This window comes from Triturus cristatus, chromosome 7, assembly GCF_964204655.1.
Source record: "Triturus cristatus chromosome 7, aTriCri1.1, whole genome shotgun sequence".
In the NCBI taxonomy this organism is placed as follows: Eukaryota; Metazoa; Chordata; class Amphibia; order Caudata; family Salamandridae; genus Triturus; species Triturus cristatus.
The window spans coordinates 122,973,440-122,993,554 of NC_140590.1; the positions used below are offsets into that span (position 1 = coordinate 122,973,440).

At 43.3% G+C, this 20,115-nt stretch overlaps 1 protein-coding gene across 7 annotated transcripts in view; it reads right to left on the reverse strand.

Moving 5' to 3' along the window:
• LOC146809005 (sialic acid-binding Ig-like lectin 13) overlaps positions 1 to 20,115 on the reverse strand; it is a 550,981-nt gene that overhangs the window by 117,348 nt on the left and 413,518 nt on the right. For 5 of the 7 annotated variants that reach the window (XM_085615789.1, XM_085615786.1, XM_085615787.1 and 2 more), the window contains one exon: positions 13,563 to 13,823. The exons of the other annotated variants lie outside the window; for them this stretch is intronic. In XM_085615789.1, coding sequence (XP_085471915.1) covers positions 13,563 to 13,823 — 261 coding nt within the window. The remainder of the gene's footprint in view (positions 1 to 13,562; positions 13,824 to 20,115) is intronic. 7 annotated transcript variants of the gene reach the window in all.

The following is a 20,115-nucleotide window of genomic DNA, read 5'->3' on the forward strand; positions in this document are numbered from 1 at the left end:
TCTACTTTTTCGTTTCTTTATTTGCTCGTCTTTAGTCTAGGAGTAAGGCGGCGATGATTCTGCATTCAGCTGCTCAGGGTGTACTATTGTACTGTTAGATTAGTCATGTTAGGTTTACTTTTTAGGCATGTGCTTCCCTTCCTCAAATACATAGTGTAATATGAGAATTGTGGTTGTCGAAAATCGAGTACAGCTTATGTTTATCACATTGGAACTAGCGTTGTAGGACTTGCACCAGTAGGGTGCTCAACGGTATTTAAATAGGCTGAAAATGCTTATAGACCTATTACAAAACCTCTTTGATTGAATTTATGCATATTTGACACAATGTGATATGGTTGTTCCTGGTGTTTTCACCAGGCAATTTTGTATATGGTAACAGTTGTGAGTGAGCACAAATTTATTTGAAGTTGTGATCTGCAAATGTTTAAGCATTAATGTTAACTAAGAGTATCCATTTGAAGTGCATGTTTTCTATTACCATATGACACATGTACATCTCTAATCACATTGGTTTAAACTTTTAATACATCATCGCATTGGATTCATGCATAATGGCAGACATGTTGTTCAGCCTTTCTGGCTGCTTCTCGAAATTGTTCTCTGTCCTCTTTCTATTTCTATATCTGGTGGAGGTGTGTCCAGTTTCCCAAGGTGGTGGCTGGAGGCAGCACACTTAGATAAGATTAGGTAGTAACACTTGCGGTGATAGCATCACTTTTTTTTACACCAGGAGAAATTCGAGGAGGTGATTACGTATTGAAACAGCATCCGGAGAGCGGGCACGCTCGGTATTGAACACGAAGGTGCAGTAAGTGGGGCGGGGTTTTTTCCACATGTTGTCAGTTCAAGGCATCATGATTGTAACTCAAACGTGAATAGGAAATAACAGGTCGTTCCATTCATCTTTCAGCGGGAGTCGCTCCTGTAATCCGGGGTGCTCTATATTTGAATTTACTAATGGGTACAGTGGAGATTCTTGCGAGCAGCGCTTAGGGTCAGCAACACTCTATTCTGGAGCCAGCTGAGGACTTGGTTTACGGCGTCTTGTTCAGCATTCAACAGAGAGATTCGGTAAGTTGGGTTGGGTTTTCCAATACTCTGTCAGCTGTAGTTACTGCATTTGTAATGAAAACGCGATTGGGGACCAATGGGTCGGTTTGTTTTACAGTTGGATTCGCTCCTGATACTCGGGGGTTGTCCACTTTTGCGGACTACTGGCAGGGCCAGACTGGCCGTAGCGGGCACCGGGTAATCCCCCAGTGCGCCGCACGGGTGGGGGTCGGTTTTGGGCCCCTGGGGGGCCTTTTTAGTTACAGGGCCGATTTTGCAAAATCAGCCCTGTAACAAAATCGGCCGAAAACTGGCCCTGGCAAAGAGCTCGGCGGCACCCCCAACCCCCCTCGTCCTAGCACTTTGCCAGGGCCGGTTTTGGTTCCCAGTCCGGCCCTGACTACTGGATATATTTGACATCCGAGCGAGCACCGTTTGGGGTTGACCACGCACTGTTTTGGAGTCAGCTGAGGACCAGCGGAAGTTTGTATTCATTAGAATATCATGACGTCGGCCCCGGTTGCCGAATCACATAGCGTGGAGGTGTTGAACCTTGATAGAGGTGTAGCAATTATTGATGCATGGATTTGCATGTTGACTCACAAAGAGATAATGTGATAGTTGTTAGCTGTCAGGGACACGTATAATGCATGGGGTTTGTTTCTCAGATTTATTTTACGGGGATGAGCACGTTCGATGAGGGCACTGTTGGGTTCTTCATTTTTTGTCTTTTTTATTCTTGCTTCTCCTACTCTTTAATGCCACTCTTGTATCAGTTGCAGTAGATCTGTTTCTCTGGTTTCACTGAAGGATATTCGCACACTCTGTAGTTTCATGTCCACCTCAGAGAATATAGCGGCCATTTGTTATATTGAAATGTTTTGATCAGCTGTACATGATGTTTGCTTATTGTTATTATAATTTGTTTGTATATTCCCCAGAAGAAGGGTTTTTTTTCATGCATGAAATGCATTGGGACTTGTAGAATCCACGGGGGAATTATTTGAATGTCATCTAAACATTGATGGAATGGTTTTCCCATGAAGCACCTGCGTTTCAATAATAACAAAGACACCAAAAATCACCCGTGTCGGGGCAGACCTATTGATGTATTGTTATAAATTGGAATGTTGCTTGTGATTTAAGTTTTGTATGTACAATTTTCTGAATTAGTTTACAATATGGACATAATCTGGTAGACACTCTTATGTTATGTTATGTTAATGACATTTATAGAGCGCGACAAATACCCGTAGGTGTCCTGGCGCTGTCTAGTTTCCCTGAGATTACTGAGCCGGTGAGGAGTGGAGAGGGTGCTTACTCATTGAGAGAAGAGCCACATCTTTAGTTCCTTCCGAAAAGACCAAATATCCGTCATGGTCCTGAGATAAAGAGGCAACTCGTTCCATGCCTTTGCTGCACCGTAGACAAAGCTTTTGCCCCCCCCATCGGGCTTTCTTTATACGTGGCACCCGGGCCAGCTTAGCTTCTTTAGACCGCAAAGTTCTTTCCGGGACATACCATTGTAGTCTGAGCTTTAGAAATTCTGGGCCCATGCCGTGCAGAGCCTTAAAAGCCAAGGACACCACCTTGAAACATACTCGGCTTTTGACTGGAATTCAATGTCAAGCTTTTCTCTCAATAGAGACTGAGGAAAATCTTGAAGAGCCTGTGAGCAGTCTTACTGCCACATTCTGCAGAATCTGCAGTTTATTCAACGCTCTTTGTTGTGCGTTTAGGTAGAGTCCATTACAATAGTCCAGTCTGGCCATCACTAGAGCCCTGACCACCGTTTGCCTGCTTTCCCAGGGCAGCAAGGGTAGCACTTTCCTCAACATTCTGATGACATACATAGTTTTTGATATTACCGCATTCACTAGAAGCTCTAATGTCAGTCTGTCATCAAGTATTATGCCCAGGTTTTTTACCTTTCTGGTTGGAACTGGGAGCGAGCCCAATGAGTCGGGCCACCAGGAGGGAGTCCAGAAATTAGTGTTATTGCCAAACAATAACACCTCTGTTCAATTTAAGACAATTCTTAGCCATCCAGCTACCCACTGTTAGCATGCACTCCCGAAAACGCCCTTCCGCACCAACCTCTCCACCTGGTGTCAGAGATACCACAATTTGTGTATCATCCGCATAGGAAGTGATGCCAAAACCGAAGGTGCTTATGACAGGTGCCAGAGCACTTTGAGTGAGGGTCAGGGTAAAACCCTGACCTGCGTGCAGCACTGCTTTAGGACACGAAGGTCTCTATGAATTTAAATCTGGTTAATCACAATGTTACCAATTCCTTAATGGTATTAGAGATGAAAATGATACATACTAAATCAAAACAACCAAATATTCCTTGTCCGAATAGTATATTCTTTTTACTCCAACATAAATCATAAAGTATGTTTTGCATCACATAGTGACATAAATGTTAAAGAGGGTTGGGCTGAGAGATGACCCCTGAGGGACCCCACAAGGTGATATAAAAGGTTTGGACTGGAAATCCCCCAGGGCCACAACTTGCTTTCTGTCCGCCAGAAAGGATCTTAAGAGGTCCCATGCTTTTCCACGAATACCACACGAATTTAAGCGGCTCAGCAGTATCGTGTGGTGGACCGTATCAAACGCCGCGGACAGATCCAACAAGATCAGTGCCGCCCTACCTCCCTGGTCCACAGCTTCCCTGACCTCTTCCGTGGCTTTAATAAGTGCAGACTCCGTGCTGTGCCCCAGCCTAAAGCCATATTGAGTTGGATCAAGCACTTGTGTCTCATCCAGGAAGTGACTAAGTTGTCTATTCATAATTTTCTCGACCAGTTTGGCTGGTAGGGGGGGTCTAGCAATTGGACAAAAGCTGTTTGGATCGTTAGCAGAAAGCTTTGGTTTTTTTAATAGGGGCAAGATGGATGCCAGCTTCCATTGCCTGGGGAAAAGCCCTGATTCAAACATAAGATTAAATATTACTGTTAAACGATCCGCTATCAGACCCGAGGCCTGTTTAGCCACCTTAGTGGGGCAGGGGTCATATGGAGATCCTGAATTAGCCTCCAAAAGGATCTTTTGTGTGTCACGGGAAGATACTGACAGAAATTTGTCAAAGATCGGCAAATGAGCCCCATCTGACATAGGGATCTCGCTAATCATGTCCATGTTGCTAGTGCTTACTTTGCTAAAAACCATAAAAATAGCTTCCACCTTAGACAGGAAGAATTTAGCCAATTCTTCACATAGCACCTGGCTAGGTTGGACTGGCACTGGCTTAGGCGAGGCCAGCGTAACAACCATCTTAAACAGTTCTTTGACTGAATTTTTTGATTCTGTAATCTGTGCGGCAAAGTATTTTTGTTTTGCTGCCGCGATGAATAATAGTAGTGCACCTTATGTCTAAGACTTAGGTCCTAGTTTTTCTTTTAACTTTCTAAAAGTGGCATTTTCAGAATTGCAATGTGATGTCCGATTTCACCATAAATTGTGATTTTATATTGTGACACCAAAGTTGAATTAGGTTTATCTTCCCATTTGGAAATATACTTATAAAATGCAATAAGGTAATCCCAATATTATCCTCCGGGAGATATTGGCCTTGCATGAGTAAAAAAAAAAAGCTTTCAAGTTTTTAACTATCCATGGCATGTAAAACTTAAAAGTACATGTCCTACTTTTTAAATAGACTGCACCTAACCCTTGGGCTGTCAAGGGACTACCTTAGGCGGGATTTATATGTACTAAAAAGGAAGATTTGGCCATGACAAGAGGTTTTCACTTGCCAGGTCTACATGGCAGTTTAACACTCCATGTGTTCACATCAAAGGCTAGTGAAAAAACTTTTTCGATGCCTAGAGGGTAGAGAGGATTCAGAGTCAGAGTAACTCCTCCTTATTATAATCAGTTAACAACTATTGAATTACTCTAACAGACCAACAGTGGTCAATATGGATGCACTATGATGGGAAAGATGTGATGAGCTTATGTGGGGTAATCTCTCTTTCTTCACCTGAAGGTGAGCAAGGAAAAAGCTTCCTTTTTGTTTAGTTACCCTCACACACCCTAGTGGTGTCATGCTTCATCATCGGGTCACCCCGACGCCTAAAAATCGGGGTGGGCTCAACCACAGTGTTGGAAGCTCTTGAAAGAAGTGTATGAACTGGGGGGCTGAAAGATTAAAATACCTCAGACAGATCCCCGGTATCCCTTTATTTTTGGGTCTGTCTGGGTTAGTAAAACAAAAAGAATTTGGGTCTTATTGGAAGTCTTATGGTCCTAAGACCCTAGTGCCAACATGTTTCAGTCCATTAGTGGCCATAAAGGTCCAGGACTTTCTTCAGGGCAAAGTAGGCCTCCCTAGGGGACAGGAAAAAGGGGGGGTTCCCTATCCTGCGCGTCGTACAAGGGCAGAGTAGCTACTCCTTGTGTTAATGATTGATTATTTATCAATCATGCGTCATCCTCCATCCAAGTTCTGGAGGGTTTCTGTGTCTCGAGGAACCGTAATGCATCTAGGGGTAGCTCTATAGTCAAACCTTCATCAAGAGTCCTTCCCCGCCTGCAAACCTATTTGGCTTCGGTTGCGAAAGCCGGGAAGCCTTGGGAGAATGCCATTACCTGATTTTCGCTTCCATCCTTGCCCCTGCTATATTCTGATTTCGTCCATATATCATCGCTAACTGAATCTTATTCTTGGCTATTTACCTGCATATTTTCTATTTTTCTACTTTTGTTTTAATTCTGTTCCTTATTGGCTTATTATTTGTTTTCAGTACTTTGTTAATATGACCGACTCCTTGGCTGCCTATTTCCATTTTATATTTGGTCCGTTTTCTATTTCTATGCACGGGCTTCTCTCTCACGCATCACGTGACTTCTCTCCTATCCCCGCACGGTATTTCAGCAGTGCGTTTTGAACTTCGGCATTTTCCCTACCAGTGGTCGGCTGAGGGACTTCGTACCTTCGTTTTGGCATTCATATGGGGACACACGCGGTAAGCCTTTGAAGTGCCTGCTGATCGTCTCTCTACTTTTAGAAGTGTATTCACATCACATCGCGCATTTATATTTGTACATATGGTTATTTACAGATCATAGAGACACTCGAGGGACTCTGGGCTATCCTGATTGCCTTATTTACTACTCACGCATGACTAGTATTCGATGCCTTGTGTGTGGTGAGTTTTCAGTATGCCTGTTTATCGCTTTTTTATCTCTTTTCCTTGTATTTAGACGGACCTATCCTGTTTACTTATTCTTGGGTCTCTCTCTATAGATCTTAAGATACTCCGGAGGAAATGTAAGGCTACCCTTTTATTTCTACTAATTGGGACCATCTACTTGTGCGTAGTTCGCTCAGCCCTGAGGTATGACAGATTCATTCTGACACTAGTTTACCGACTAGTATTTACTATAAGAACTCCCTTGCATAAGAACTCCTTTGCATTGTTTGTTAACTCTGTGTTGGATGTAGGACATTTTCCTATTAAGCACATGCTCTTTCTAATTACATTTATTTTTGTTATTTCTACTAATTGGGACCATCTACTTGTGCGTAGTTCGCTTAGCCCTGAGGTATGACAGATTAATTCTGACTCTAGGTTACCGGCTAATATTTACTATAAGAACTCCCTTGCATTGTTTGTTAAATCTTTGTGGGATGTAGGTCATTTCCCTATTAAACACTTGCTCATTCCAATTAGGTTTTAAATTCATTTCTCTTTATTCACACTCTTTGCTCTATTGTTTAGTCCTTAGATGAATTTCCCCTATCTGCGGACCAGCACATACTGATTTATCAGGTGTTTTCTTCAGTTAAGAATTGGCCTGCCGGCCTAAATCTTCTACTCCGATGGATATGCTAGGTGTTTAAGCCACGCTTACACGTTCGAGTTACAAGTTTGGATGGGACGATTCTTCTTCTTTTTTAAGTAGGAATCCTTTCTTCTCTAGATTCGTTCTCTTTCTTGTATTCCCTATATTTTTTTCGGTCTATTTCATGCTTTATTACTACGTCGTATCTTCCTTTTTTAAACTTACACGAGTACTGGGTGATGTATGCTACCTTACTTTGTGTCATTTCTCTCATAACTCTTTGGCATTAACTATGAAGGTGGTGCTTTTCACACTACGTCACTCTTTCTACTCTTCAGAGCATACAGTGTTTTTGGTGATGGATTATTCCTGCTCCCTCTGTCTATTGCTTGGGATTTCATCCTTGATTTTACAGTTTTATGTATTTTATATTATTCTAATTTTGGCTTTGTGTTCCACAGACCTTCAACGTATTTTGTGCTTGAAGCCCGACATGTAAATTACTTCTCAGGTTCAAACAAATTATTTGGTAATTCTTACTAAGACTGTTAAGGTATTTGCGCCCTGAGGAAGGAGCTCAATTACAACCTTGGGATCTCCGAAACGCGCGTCGGCGCTCTTTTGTCTTGGTTATTGTGTATATTTTTTGTTATTTTTTTTGTTATTATTATTGTGTTGCTTGTTATTGTTCTTATATGTACGAATTGACTTTATACATTGTTTGTTTGTCCAATTGCAGTTGGGTGTTGAGCATATCACTGTTTCTTTCATATCATTCTTTGTGTCAAAGTTTATTCTATAATGTATCTGGTTTTATATGTAATGAATGAACATTAGTAGTGATTTCACTACAACATTGATAACACTATGTATTGTATCATTTTAGATAAATATTTAAAATGAAAAAAACAATTTAAATTTTTTTCTGCTTGGTCTGTGGACACAGTTTAATTTATGGACTTATTGCCTATACATATTGTACCAGTGGGGGGAATGTGTTCCTGTTTTTTGTACTGCTGCCTGTGAAGACAGCAGCCATATATTACTATTTTGAAAATTATTCTTTTAGAAAGATGTCCTTTTTCTGCTTGAGACAAAAGTGCATTTCTGGACATTACATTCAAAAAAGGTGTTAGGGCAATAGATTAACGCACCTACTATATAATAAGGGTGACTATTTATATCCTAAGCCGGGTGCACCGAACCAGAAGTTTAACCCCTATCAACTTCTAAGGGAGAAAAACTCCCAAATTTAGATCAATCTTTAGCAGTTCAGCACCAGAAGGCTCAATGGCCTTTATTAGATAATTTACTTTGAATCACAATGCGGATTTTGTTTTTTATTTTTTTAGATGTTATTCATTAGAATTCATCTCCTTCATAAATCGGGGGGCTTTCTTATCCATTACCTATGTGTCCATCATTTCAATATTGTTGCTCCCAAACATACGAACCAATATAGGTAATTTCCCAGGACAACACAATAACTCCTTCCTTCCAATTAGAGTTTAAGAAATTAAGATTATTCCGAAAGGGATGGTAATCGGATAAAAAACCTTTTTTTATTATTGGTCCTCTATCAATAGGATGCCGGCAATGAAAGTTTGATATTTTGTATTTCTGGACACAAGCCAAAGATTATTGTAGAAGAAATCACCACACACAAGGTCTCTGAGTGCCCTTTCTCAACTTAGAGGTAAGAACTGTGATTGGTTTACTTTGGGTATTCTTATTTGCACCATAGATTTTTAAGTTTTATAATTACATAACAGATCCTGCTGACTAATATTATTTCTTATAATTTTCATCATTTATAGGATTTCATCATTAGACCCTACAAAATATTTCAACAATTGACAGATGTATGAGATTTACATGTCTATTTAAGAAGGATTTCTCTGAAAGGTACATGGATCATGTGACTATACTGTGTGTGCCTAGCTCCATCTCTATGAAATTCAAAACATGTTTTTAATGATCCAAATAGTGTTTGCCAATTTTTGTGTTATCTGCAAAATAATTTTTCAGAAATATAGTATATATAAACACTTCGACATGAAACAATCCCTGTGTGCCATGACTTTTTGAGTAACTTATTTTATCTTGTGAGTTGGATTATATTGCAAGCAAATGGTTAGAAATGAATTAGGTAGTCCTACATGAGGATACGACTTATGTAATAATAGGATTTTTTGAAATATGTTTTATTTTGGTGATAAAAGGGATAAGCATGTTCTCTAACATGCAACAGAAGCACTTCTAAATAATCTTTACATCTTAAATTTTTAATTGAATGAAGGATAATGTGCAATGTAAATGATTTTGGTAGTCTTATTAAGAATACAACTTATTTAACAATATGATTTTGAGAAACATGTTTTATTTTGATGATAAAGGGTTCAGCATGTTTTCTAATTCGCAATTGAAGCACTTACAAATAATGTTTACATCTTACATCTTGAATGAAAGGTAGTGCAAATTGAGATATTAATATTGATTGTTTTTGCAAAGTATAAATTATTATTTTATGTGAAATTGAGGTGTTGGGATAATTGCTTTTAATATATTGTAAATAAATGTTATATTTATGTGTATTTTTGTAGCCCTGAAGAAGTCCAAGAGGGTGAAATGTGTTGGCTACAGTTTTAAATTAAAACAGAAGAAAATTGATAAAGAATGGAAGTGAAATTCGTCTGAAGGAAACTGTGTATTGTAATGAATATGTCTTATATACAGTGATTGCCTGTGTGAATTTTGCTGAGCTCTTACGTTTGGTCAATTCCAGGTGCTGAACTGATAAAGATTAAAGGTGCATTTCTGCCATGTTCACTGTCACTCCAGGAGCTGAATGACTCCTTAACTAAGTTTGAAGTGTCTCTCAGAGCTGAAAGAAATACAGAAGGGCTTATTATTTTTGAAGCATGCCTACTGTCTCTGGCAGATATAGCTCACACCTGTGCCTGTTTTCATAGCCAGCCTGTCTCCCAACCCATTGGGAGAGGGAGCTACCACAGAATTGGTGTGAAGTGACCACAAGGGAGGGTTTGCCACACATCTGGGTGGGCACACGAGGCTCTGCACAGGGGAATAACATTTCTGCCATATTGGTTTTAGGTAGAGAGGGGTACTGTGGTTATTTTATGGTAAAACACACAGGAGGGGCTGCAAAAGTACGTAGGGTCACCACTGGGAATGTTGACCACATTGGTTAGGGAGTAGCCAGGAGTTTCCCCCACACATAGGACTGCACTGGGCATAAAAGTGCCCCCGTACCCTCTTCAGAACACCTTTGGACCGATAGAAGACCGAAAAAGAACTGCACCTGCTATTGTGGGCAGTGAGGAGAACCCTAAGGAAGGACCTGCTCTCAATTGTACCGAGGAATGAGAAGTGTCAGTCAGTCAGTCAAAAACGTTATTTCGGCCGTTGCGGCCATAAAAGTATCACATGCATACAGTACAATATGGACATAGTAAAGCAATCAAATTTCAAATAACAATCCGTAGCGAAATGTGAATTTTTCTTTTTAGAGTCTAGACTTCCTAACACTCTGGGGGATAAAAAAAAGTCTACAAAAGAATGTGTGCATTGAGTATAAAAAATTGGTAACCATCATACAAGAGCAGGTACCTAGGATTAGTAGAAACAGCCTAACCCCCAGTTGTCGAATCAGGGCCTTAAAAGTGCCAGTGCCTAATGTGCAAAAGACCGAAGTTGATTACAAATTCCCAAAGGCTGGTTCAGCACAGACCATCTATTGCAAATAATAAAACAGTGTTAAAGCGATAAAAACAGCTAAAAATGACATCCAAGAACTGTAACAGCAAAAGTCTATGACGTAAGATTTAACGGCCTGACCCGTCATGCAGGTACAGTTCTAAGATTAGTTCAGGACTAGATTAATAAATAGATACATGTATTCAATCATTTAAAAAGTATAAAAATACAAAGAGGTTACATGGACAATGCATACCTCCTACTGATCCACATTTTGCCTAGAAATTTAGCCACAGCACAGACCATTAGCATGGTAGAATCAGATTTTAAGATATGTAGTGCATCGCTGTGACAGAAGGTACCTAGTTGCCTGCAGACAGGAGCTATCCACCTAGATCTCAAAACGTGGTACCTAGGGCATGCAAAAAGTATGTGACTGATGGACTCAGCTGCAAAAGAGCAGCCAGGACAGAGCTGATATGTGGAAGAAGGCTGGCACCAGGAGGCAACAAAGGTGTTAACTGGAAGGGAACCAAATATGAATTGCATGTAGAGTTTCCTATCCTGGGCATTTGTAATACCCTCCAAATATTGCTTGAAGGCGCCTTCCAGTTTGAACTCCATGTAATCAAGTGTCAAAAGGCCCCGGATGGATGGGAGATAAGGGACTGCGCCACCCAGCCCCAGTAATATTTCCTAACCTGGGCTTTGGTAGGAAGAGATTTTGGCGTATCGGTGTCCCATATGCCTTCTATCCCTAGAGTGGATATCCATGATTTCACCCTGATTAGCCAGCCAATTTTCTTCAGCGCATAGACCTCATCCAAAGCAGCAGCATATGTTTATAGCTCACGGGTGCTTTTTAAACATAGCCAAAAGAGCAAGGGGCGTAGCTGCGCTTTTTGCACAATCGAGCATCTATCCATATCAATTGTCAGCGGTTGCAGGGGGGTGCTCTGTGGAAGAGAACAAAGAGATCTCAGAAATGTTTTTTCAGTCACTAAGAGTGCATCCAGTTTTCCGAACCCCCAGAGTTCCACCCCATAAAGAACTGCTCCCACTGCTTTTTGATCATAAATGCAGAGGGGGGCTGCTATTGGCTTGCTTGATGAGATCTTATGCTCCTTGATCAAAGCACCTTAGATACGCCTTAGCTGGAGGTTCTGCCTGTTAACATGATGTCTCCCGGAAAGGTCATCAGAGAGAGTGACCCCCAAGTAATCAAAGGTACTCACTCTCTCTAGTGGTTTCCCCTCTAGAAAAAGCTTCCCCTTAAAGGACCGGTGCGGGTCAATCATTAAGTGCTTGGTCTTTGCGGTGTTTTTATCTCAAGACTTCTAAGTGAGCAAAAAGACTTGAAGTATTTGAGAAGGGATTGCAGGCCACTCGGGGACTTGGAAACTATCAAAGTGTTGTCTGCAAAAAGTAAGGTTGTCACCTTATCCCCCCCAGGGTCGGCGCATCAGCTGGGCTCTCAGCGAGAAACTGGACAACACCATTGATGAAGAGTGACAAGAAAGTGGGGGCCATTACACACCCTTGCCGTACCCCTCTGTCAACCCTGATCTGGTCTGACAATTGACTTTGGTTACCCCAGCGTACCCTTGCATAGTTGTTCTCAGGCAGGCGAACGGTCAGTGATAAACTTTTCGGTGGGATACTTATTTCCTTCAAGACACACCAACGTTAGTGTCTGGGAATAAGGTCGAAAGCACACCGTAAATCAATAAAAGCTACATATAAGCTTCCCTCAGAAATTGTCACTGTCTTCCAAGTTAGTAATAGGAAGCGGAAAGCCTGATCAACAGTGCTGACTTTCTGTCTAAACACGGCTTGAAAAGGGGTCAGAATGTTGTTGTCTTCTATCCAACTTTGGATTTTCATAAGAAGTGATCGGGTGAAGACCTTTTGCACACTGTCGATCAGGCTAATGGGTCTATAATTCGAGGGCAGTGAGCAATCACCTTTCTTGAACACTGTGATTACCTCAGCCCCTTTCCATGAGGACAGGCGAAGGTGCCAAAAGTATCCAGCTAGCGAGGGACTCCTTCTGCGTGAATTTTGATTTTCCTTGCTTGGTGCTTTCCTGCTAAATGTCAACGGCTTCACCGGGACTTCAGTTGACCTCAAATTTTTATTACAGAAACCTTTACTGGACTTAACAAGAAAAGTAAAATTTTTACATGCGGTGGACTCCCATCAACCCCAAATAAGAATCCACTTTTTCACAAAAACCCTTCATTGGGGTAAGGCAGCAATCTGGAAGACACAGACATTCCACAAGTGCTCCTTGAAATCAGAGCGGGGGCAGGTCCCTAATGTAAGGTTTGTAGATTCCTGAAGAGAGATGCTGGTTATAGAGGAGAGAGGAAGCCACGCAAAAAGAAGACTCAGAGTAAGTCAGGCGTCATGAGGTGTTTTTTAGGGGGGAGTTTAACATAGCGCTAACTCGAGCCCAAAATATTGGAGCGCTTTACACGAGCAACCAGTTAACATTTTCATAAGGACACACTCACTTTAGGTGTTTTTTAGGCACAGGGAGGTTACATGATTTGTCCCGAATCGCAGTATGCTGAGCTGATGCCAAGACTCAAACATGCAGCTCGGGCCATTACACCACATCGTCTAACACCTCCTCTAAAAAGTGTGAATCAAAATAAGCTTCTTGCTTTTAGAACAGGATATTCTCTTACAGTATCTCCGATTGACAAGGGCACTCTGGGCAGACAAATGACTGCCTGGCATCTCATGTGTGGCTTGTCCTACAGCAGCCGTCATCACCTTGCACAAGTGCTCAGCTTTGTAAGGGCCCTTGCTAAAGTAACTGACCAACAGGGAGACCAGGGAAGCAGCAAAGGAGAGTGAGATGTCCAGAGTCAACAGTCGAGTTTGAGTTTCACTATACCCAGTAATAAAATGATGCTACATCATTGTGGTGCAACAAACACAGTGTAGAACCCTCAACAATGTGTTATTTATAAAGGTTTAATACTTACACTCCACATGAGCAGTGATGAAGCTACTGTTAGATCCATGTTTATTGGTTGCCACACAGTAGTAGTCACCATCATCACTGGAAGTTACATTGTGAAGGGTCAGTTGTAGAGTATTAGAAGAGCTGACAGATCCCCCCAGGATGTTTTCACTCTTCTTCCAGGTGAGTTTGGAAACCGGGTTACTGTCCACAGTGCAAACCAGAGTATAATCAAAGCATTCTTGCATCACCATTGAAGACGCAATAGGTGTTTGTGTTCCACCTGTAACAACATAACGCAGTGGGTTTATCTTTGCATTTACTATTCCATAGTGTGAATGGCTTCCATATTAGTCTGATAACATCGCAATAGGTTATTTTAAAGAATGGTGCACATATGCATGTTTGATGTATATTTGTCTGCATGTACGTTTCCAATTTTTTAAATATTTTTTTACTGATGTTTTTATAATTTTCTTCCTCAATACAGCACATAATCACAAGGAAGCAGGTGTGTGCACCAATTCGTAGGAACGCAGATTCATGGGAATGCAAATTCACAGAGACAAGTTGGCGATTGTCTGAGGTTGAGGCATGCAAACTCTTTCCCGCGGTCCATGAAAGCAACAGCTGATCAAACTGAAGTGCGTGGAGGCGGGCCTGTGCTGATGCAAGGAATGCCAATGAACCTTTGGTTGCTCATCACTATCGGAGCCACTGTCAGGGTTACTGGTGTGATTTTGCTGGTGGTGGGGCTCAGGCTCAAGGGCTCATCAGTGAGGTGTTTAGGAATTGTGCTGGCTGGGATGGACGCTTGGCTGTTAGCTTAGTGTCAATATTGGCCACACTCACCAGCCTTCACGCAGCAACATACAGGTAACATAAATAATCAGACAAGACCACTTTTTGGTGGAGAAAATTGCTGCAGGTTTATTAGCATACCAAATATGCCAACATGGTGGGTTATCTTACAGGTGATCCAAAGGCAAGCCGCCCCTTGCCAATCGGTGCTTAGCGGTTGTGGTGGGGGGATAGCCCCTCCCACTTCCGGTGAACCGTCGGACCACCTCCTTACTCATGCCCCCTCCCTATGAGGGGCGACCCCCGGTTGTACAGGTTCCCAACCGCCCGTAGGACAGACGGGGCGACGTCGCACCTCAGGGTCCACCGCAAAGACTTCCTGGGGATTTTAGGCCTCAGCACCCTTTGTGCTCCTGAAGAGGGTACCCCTGAGTACCTTTCCGCCTCTGGATCGCCCTGTAACTCCGTCACAGCCCTGGGTGTGGCGACCGTTGCAGCCAGGGCCCCCATTACTACTTACATCCTGCTATTTCTAGGGCCTCTCCCCTATCCAGCAAGAACAGGGCCATGATTATACTGGACAGATGTACCCCATCGTCCTCAAAACACCCTGTGAATTTTGCGTGTAGCACCCATGTCTAATGAAGCCAAATCCCTTCTGCTCAGTGAATTTACGCATAGCACGGATGAACCTCCTGCGCGCAGGCTCCATCGCCTCCCCCGACCGAGCTCCATCCCACGGGAGCCGGGGGGTGAATTCAGACCACTAAAGTTCACCTGTCCCCAAATGGTTTCTAATTTGCACCTTGTGGTCTTCTTGGTCTTCTTCTAGGGTGCATTACTTCGCCACATTGACCAGACAATTTCACAGTTCTTTTCGATTGATCCCTGGCGAACATAGTAATTGTGTCACAAGATGTTTGAGGGAATAAGTGTATGGTGCCCGTTTACTAGACACTGCACTCTTTCGTGAAGTGACAGTTTACGCAGCCTACCCTGCTTGCTGAACCTTCGACCAGTCACAGATGCCCGGTCCCTGCTATCCACATGTGCCCCATGCTCCTTACACCAGTAATGGTGTCGGACTACAAGATTCTATGTCACATGTTTCGCTGTAGTCCCTTTGGTGGATCCGCTGGGACCCTTCTGCATCCCTGCAAATGCTGTGTCACGCACTACGGCCCGTTAATGCCCTTGGCCGTCCCTCAAAGACACCAGACAGCCTGATGTGCCCGCAGCTTTAATGAGGGGTTTTGGGCCCAGCACACCACAGTCTGTGTTTCTAACATTTATCTTCCTTAGAGGCTCCAGTTAGTGTGAGTGGCTATCCCTGTCCTAGCAAGGCATGTCAACGGCCATTTCCCCCTTGGTGACTCTCCTGTCAATGGATATGTGACAATAAGCACGGGTGTCCTTGTGTACCTGCCGTGTAAGAGGGGGAACAACATGAATGAATACTTGTCCCTTCTTGAGCAGTGGGAACACCTACACAATCCTTCTTCAATCATTGTAGCCAAATTATGCTCTGACCCCATGTTCCCCTAAGCTTATTGCACCGCAACCCACTAGTTAGTTGGCAGCTTCCGCAAATGCCCGGCTCCCTGGCTATAGGGCGGGTGTTTTTGTCTGTCCTGGATGGTCTCGAGGATCCATCTCTTGGTGCATGCTTGCAACCCTTAACATTATCACATAAGTTGGACAAGAACACTGCCTGGCCGCAAGCTTAGCTAAGCCCTGGCACTCCTCGTTGGACCCAAGGAAGCTTTTAACAAGCACCCTATACAGATGTATATACATGTTGTGCAACTTGGGGCACTATTACTTCTTCACTATGTACTTCCCTGTCATGTAAATCCTGCAAAAGATATCCCCCACCTTAGTACCTGAATAACCACTAAATAAATACTGTCTAAGGTAAAAAGATTGCCAGTGCACCTAGCCAAGGGCCCTCCACTGCATGTGAACCCCTGTTGTTGTGTTTTAGACTGTTTTTATTGCCTGCCCACATCCAGACCCTTCAAGTAAAAACCAGCCAAACCAATCGCAGGCCCTCCTGCCAGGACACAACCTACATGGCCATTAATGTGCCAACATGTGTCCAATGAGAGTAAACAAGTTAGAGGCTTTATTGGATCAACCAGACCCAAAGTGGAGCCAGAGCTGAATGGTCTTAGTGTGGGTCAGACCGGAGGAGGTATGTGTGGCTAATGCAGGTCCAAAGATCTGTGCAAATTGCTGCTGCATCACCATTATGCCAATGGGCCTGAGTATAGGAAACTGGCGATTCTGTGATACAACTTATGTAAAAATTGGCAGTATTAAAACCGACAGTTCATATTCAAGTACATGTAATACTTCAGATCCAACAAAGTATAGCTTAACAAGCCTGCTCCTTCTATTGCCGAAATCTTCCACGCCTGCTGGCCCCTGTGTTCTAATTGTATTTGCGTCCATATACATAGTACACTCACCTGTGTAGTTCGACTGTAAAGTGTGTATCACTGTGACTCTATTGGGAGGGTGAAAGTTGATTGAATCCCTCCCCCTGCAGGATAAAAACCTTATCGTATAACACATATACTACTCCGTGGATAAAGCATGACAGTCATCCACGTACCTCACATTGTTGGACCTCACATTGTAGGACCCGTCCTGTGCCCTTTGAACTCACTTTTAACCCGTAACTGGCCAATTGGCAGACCCCCAGTGGGACCTGGAAGTCCAATTTAACCTTTATATCCTTACAGCATAGCAACATTCACCGCAGGAAAATGCCCTGGTGGATAAACATCCGCTGGTCGCACCAGTCAAAACAGCGATTATTTAACTTAAACAACTGTGCATATGAAAACCTTATGCACAGGCAGCTGAGAATTTCACCCGTTAGTAAACGTGAAACATTTTGGATTTGTCAATTGAATTAAGCCGGTCACCACCCTAGGTGAAGTCTTGCCCCCCCAAACTTCTGCTAGTATACCAGGGAGCACCCAAAACAGTGGGGAACAATATGTATCAATACCTGCCCTTTCTTGACTATTGGGGATGCCAAATGTTCTTTAACACATTGTAGTCTATTTGTGCTTTAACTTACTGATTCAACCCAGTTTGACCCCTAAACTTTGGGACAAATTTAGTAATGACATGCCCTTAATGGCACGTGACATTCTACAAGCCTGTCTTTGCCCTCTGTGGTAATGAGGCCTTACGTTCACGTGTATCCGTTCATCTTGTGCTACACATACACTGAGAAACTACTATGTTCCCTAACCGTATTCCCTCTGGTGACATGGGTTGGGCATCAGATAACTGTTGCACAATGTGAGGTTGTTCACCCATGTGGTGCAACTGATAGTTCAACTTAATCTCCAATTATTGAGCATGTGTTATATTAGTCCAGTGCCTGGTAGGGTGCTGTTGCCTCTTAACACCTGAATTTACCCTTACTCCATCTAGGCGCTCCTAAACCAGCGGTTCGCCCACTGAGGTGCACCAGGGTTTTACAAACTTGCCACCCCTAATAGCTCTGCAGTCTTTCTTCCTGCAGGCGGCAAATGGCAAACCTGATAAGGCTCGAGCTGTATGTGAAGTTAAAATGGAGGTCTAAAGCAGCCCTTCCCATATCCTTATGGTGCTTAGCTTGGGGAGCCGCCGGCCGGTATTTGCGGCATTTGTCATTGCCTCCAGATATATCCTACAAATACTACACTACACCTACAACTAGCAATTATTTTTCTTGGCTTTGTCAATGCTTGTTAGCTGCATAAGATACACAAGCCACCATTATGGCTTTGTTGCATTGCATATTGAAAAAGATTCAATTCTACACGGTGAGACTGTTGCGTTTATGTTTAACTTTATATCCAATGACTTAATTCAAATCAAAAGCAAGTCCCACAGGCTTAGGCGGAATGTAAGAGTCTCGCAAAGACCACGAGGAACTACTGCTGGGACTCGAACCCCCAGTCCCTGACTTACGAGGAACTACTGCTGGGACTCGAACCCCCAGTCCCTGACTTACGAGGAACTACTGCTGGGACTCGAACCCCCAGTCCCTGACTTAGCAGGCCAATGCTTTAACCTTTATGGCTGTACAGGAATAGGGCATTGCATGGCTGCATTGCTCCCTTTCCACAGGAACCTTACTTTGTGCCCACTTTTGTCCGCATGACGTGAGACAATTCTAACAGATGTGCAAAAGTTCCTCACCTTGGAATAGCAACAAAACACACAGGAGGGGCAGCTAAACCGATGGACAAAGCTGCCAGCAAAGCAACAGAGGAGAATTTCACAGCCAAGTCTATACAAAAGACCAAACAACCAAATTGCACACCAGTAAACAGAATAGACACACAACCGGGTAGTCCAAAACTATTCCTGGTAGTCCAAAACAGTCACATTTATTTTTTATACCGAAGGAAGCCTCGTTCTGGGCAATGTAAACTGGGCAAAATATTGCTTCCTATCGTAAATATAATACAAAAGAACAACCAGAGACTTCTGACAGATACCCCCAGCAGCGAACTGCTAAAGCTCCGAGACCGTCAGGCAGTGACCCCGAGTACCAAGCGGACTGCCTAAACCACGGGCACCATCTTGTCGAAAATTAACATCAACCACTCCGGTGCTCCCACCACCTGCACGCGCGCACGCCCCCTCACTCGCCAAAGGTAAATCCCTGGGTTGATGAAAGGAGGAGACCTCTGGGTGCTCCTCTAGCAAGCAGGTCTGCCTCGATGCACCTAGCACTGGCGCCTCGGTCGAACTCAGAAATGGTGCTTTTGGATTAAAATTGGATCCCCTTTCCTAGATTGGTTGAACAGGGAAGTCTAATTTCAATAATGCAAACGTTGCTCTCGGACACCCGAGGTCCGTTATCCTACCGTCCTCGTTTGCGGACAGAGTCACCTCGTGTGTGCTTGCACCCGGTCTAAACATGCGTACTTGTAACAGGGTCCCCTCCTGTGTACTTGCAAACCATAACACCTCGTGTATACTTGCCCCGGTGACATCTCCAGTGTGAAAGTCCCCGGTGTCCCACCATTGATAACAGCCATGCCTTGGAGACACATGGAAAGAGGAAACTGCGCCCAAGTTCCCCTGCCCTAGAGCACCTTCACATTCTATATAGGGGAAAATGTGCAGCTTACACAATCGTGTATAGTGAAATCCCTGGGGACCAGAGACTTAGCTCTCGGCACCTGAGCTCCCAACTCTGATGGCCAAAATGCACCGGCAAATCAAACCCATTTCCGGTAGCAAGATTGAGGTCACACGCTGCTGCCAACGGCAAGCCAAAATAATGCAGTTGGTGGCTGTGCCAAATGCCTCCCACGCTTCTAATATAATGCGATATAACTCATGGCGGTATTACTATGAACGAGTCACAATGGATGCAAGCTCAATACTCTGGTGGAAACATGGAACCCTTTTAAAACTTTCAACTACAACATCCCCATCTATCATGAGTGAAAGTAGTTGTGTGAAAGTAAATATAACCCGAGTATCTTGATAATTAAGATAAATGGACATCCTGAATCGATTTAGCCTTAGGTGTCCCAGCGGAGTGACCCTGCCCCATCTGGTCGTCATTCGCGAATACAAATAGTGCGAAGCGGGCCGGCTAGCTGATGACCTGCCCTGTACTGTCAATGGCACTTGACGAGTACCCTGGCACTTCTATTAAATAGAATGAATGCCTTGCATTAGTGAATTAAAACCTAACCAGTCAGTACGAAAGAGGAAAATTGGCAATACATTTCCTCAATCAGGGTGAT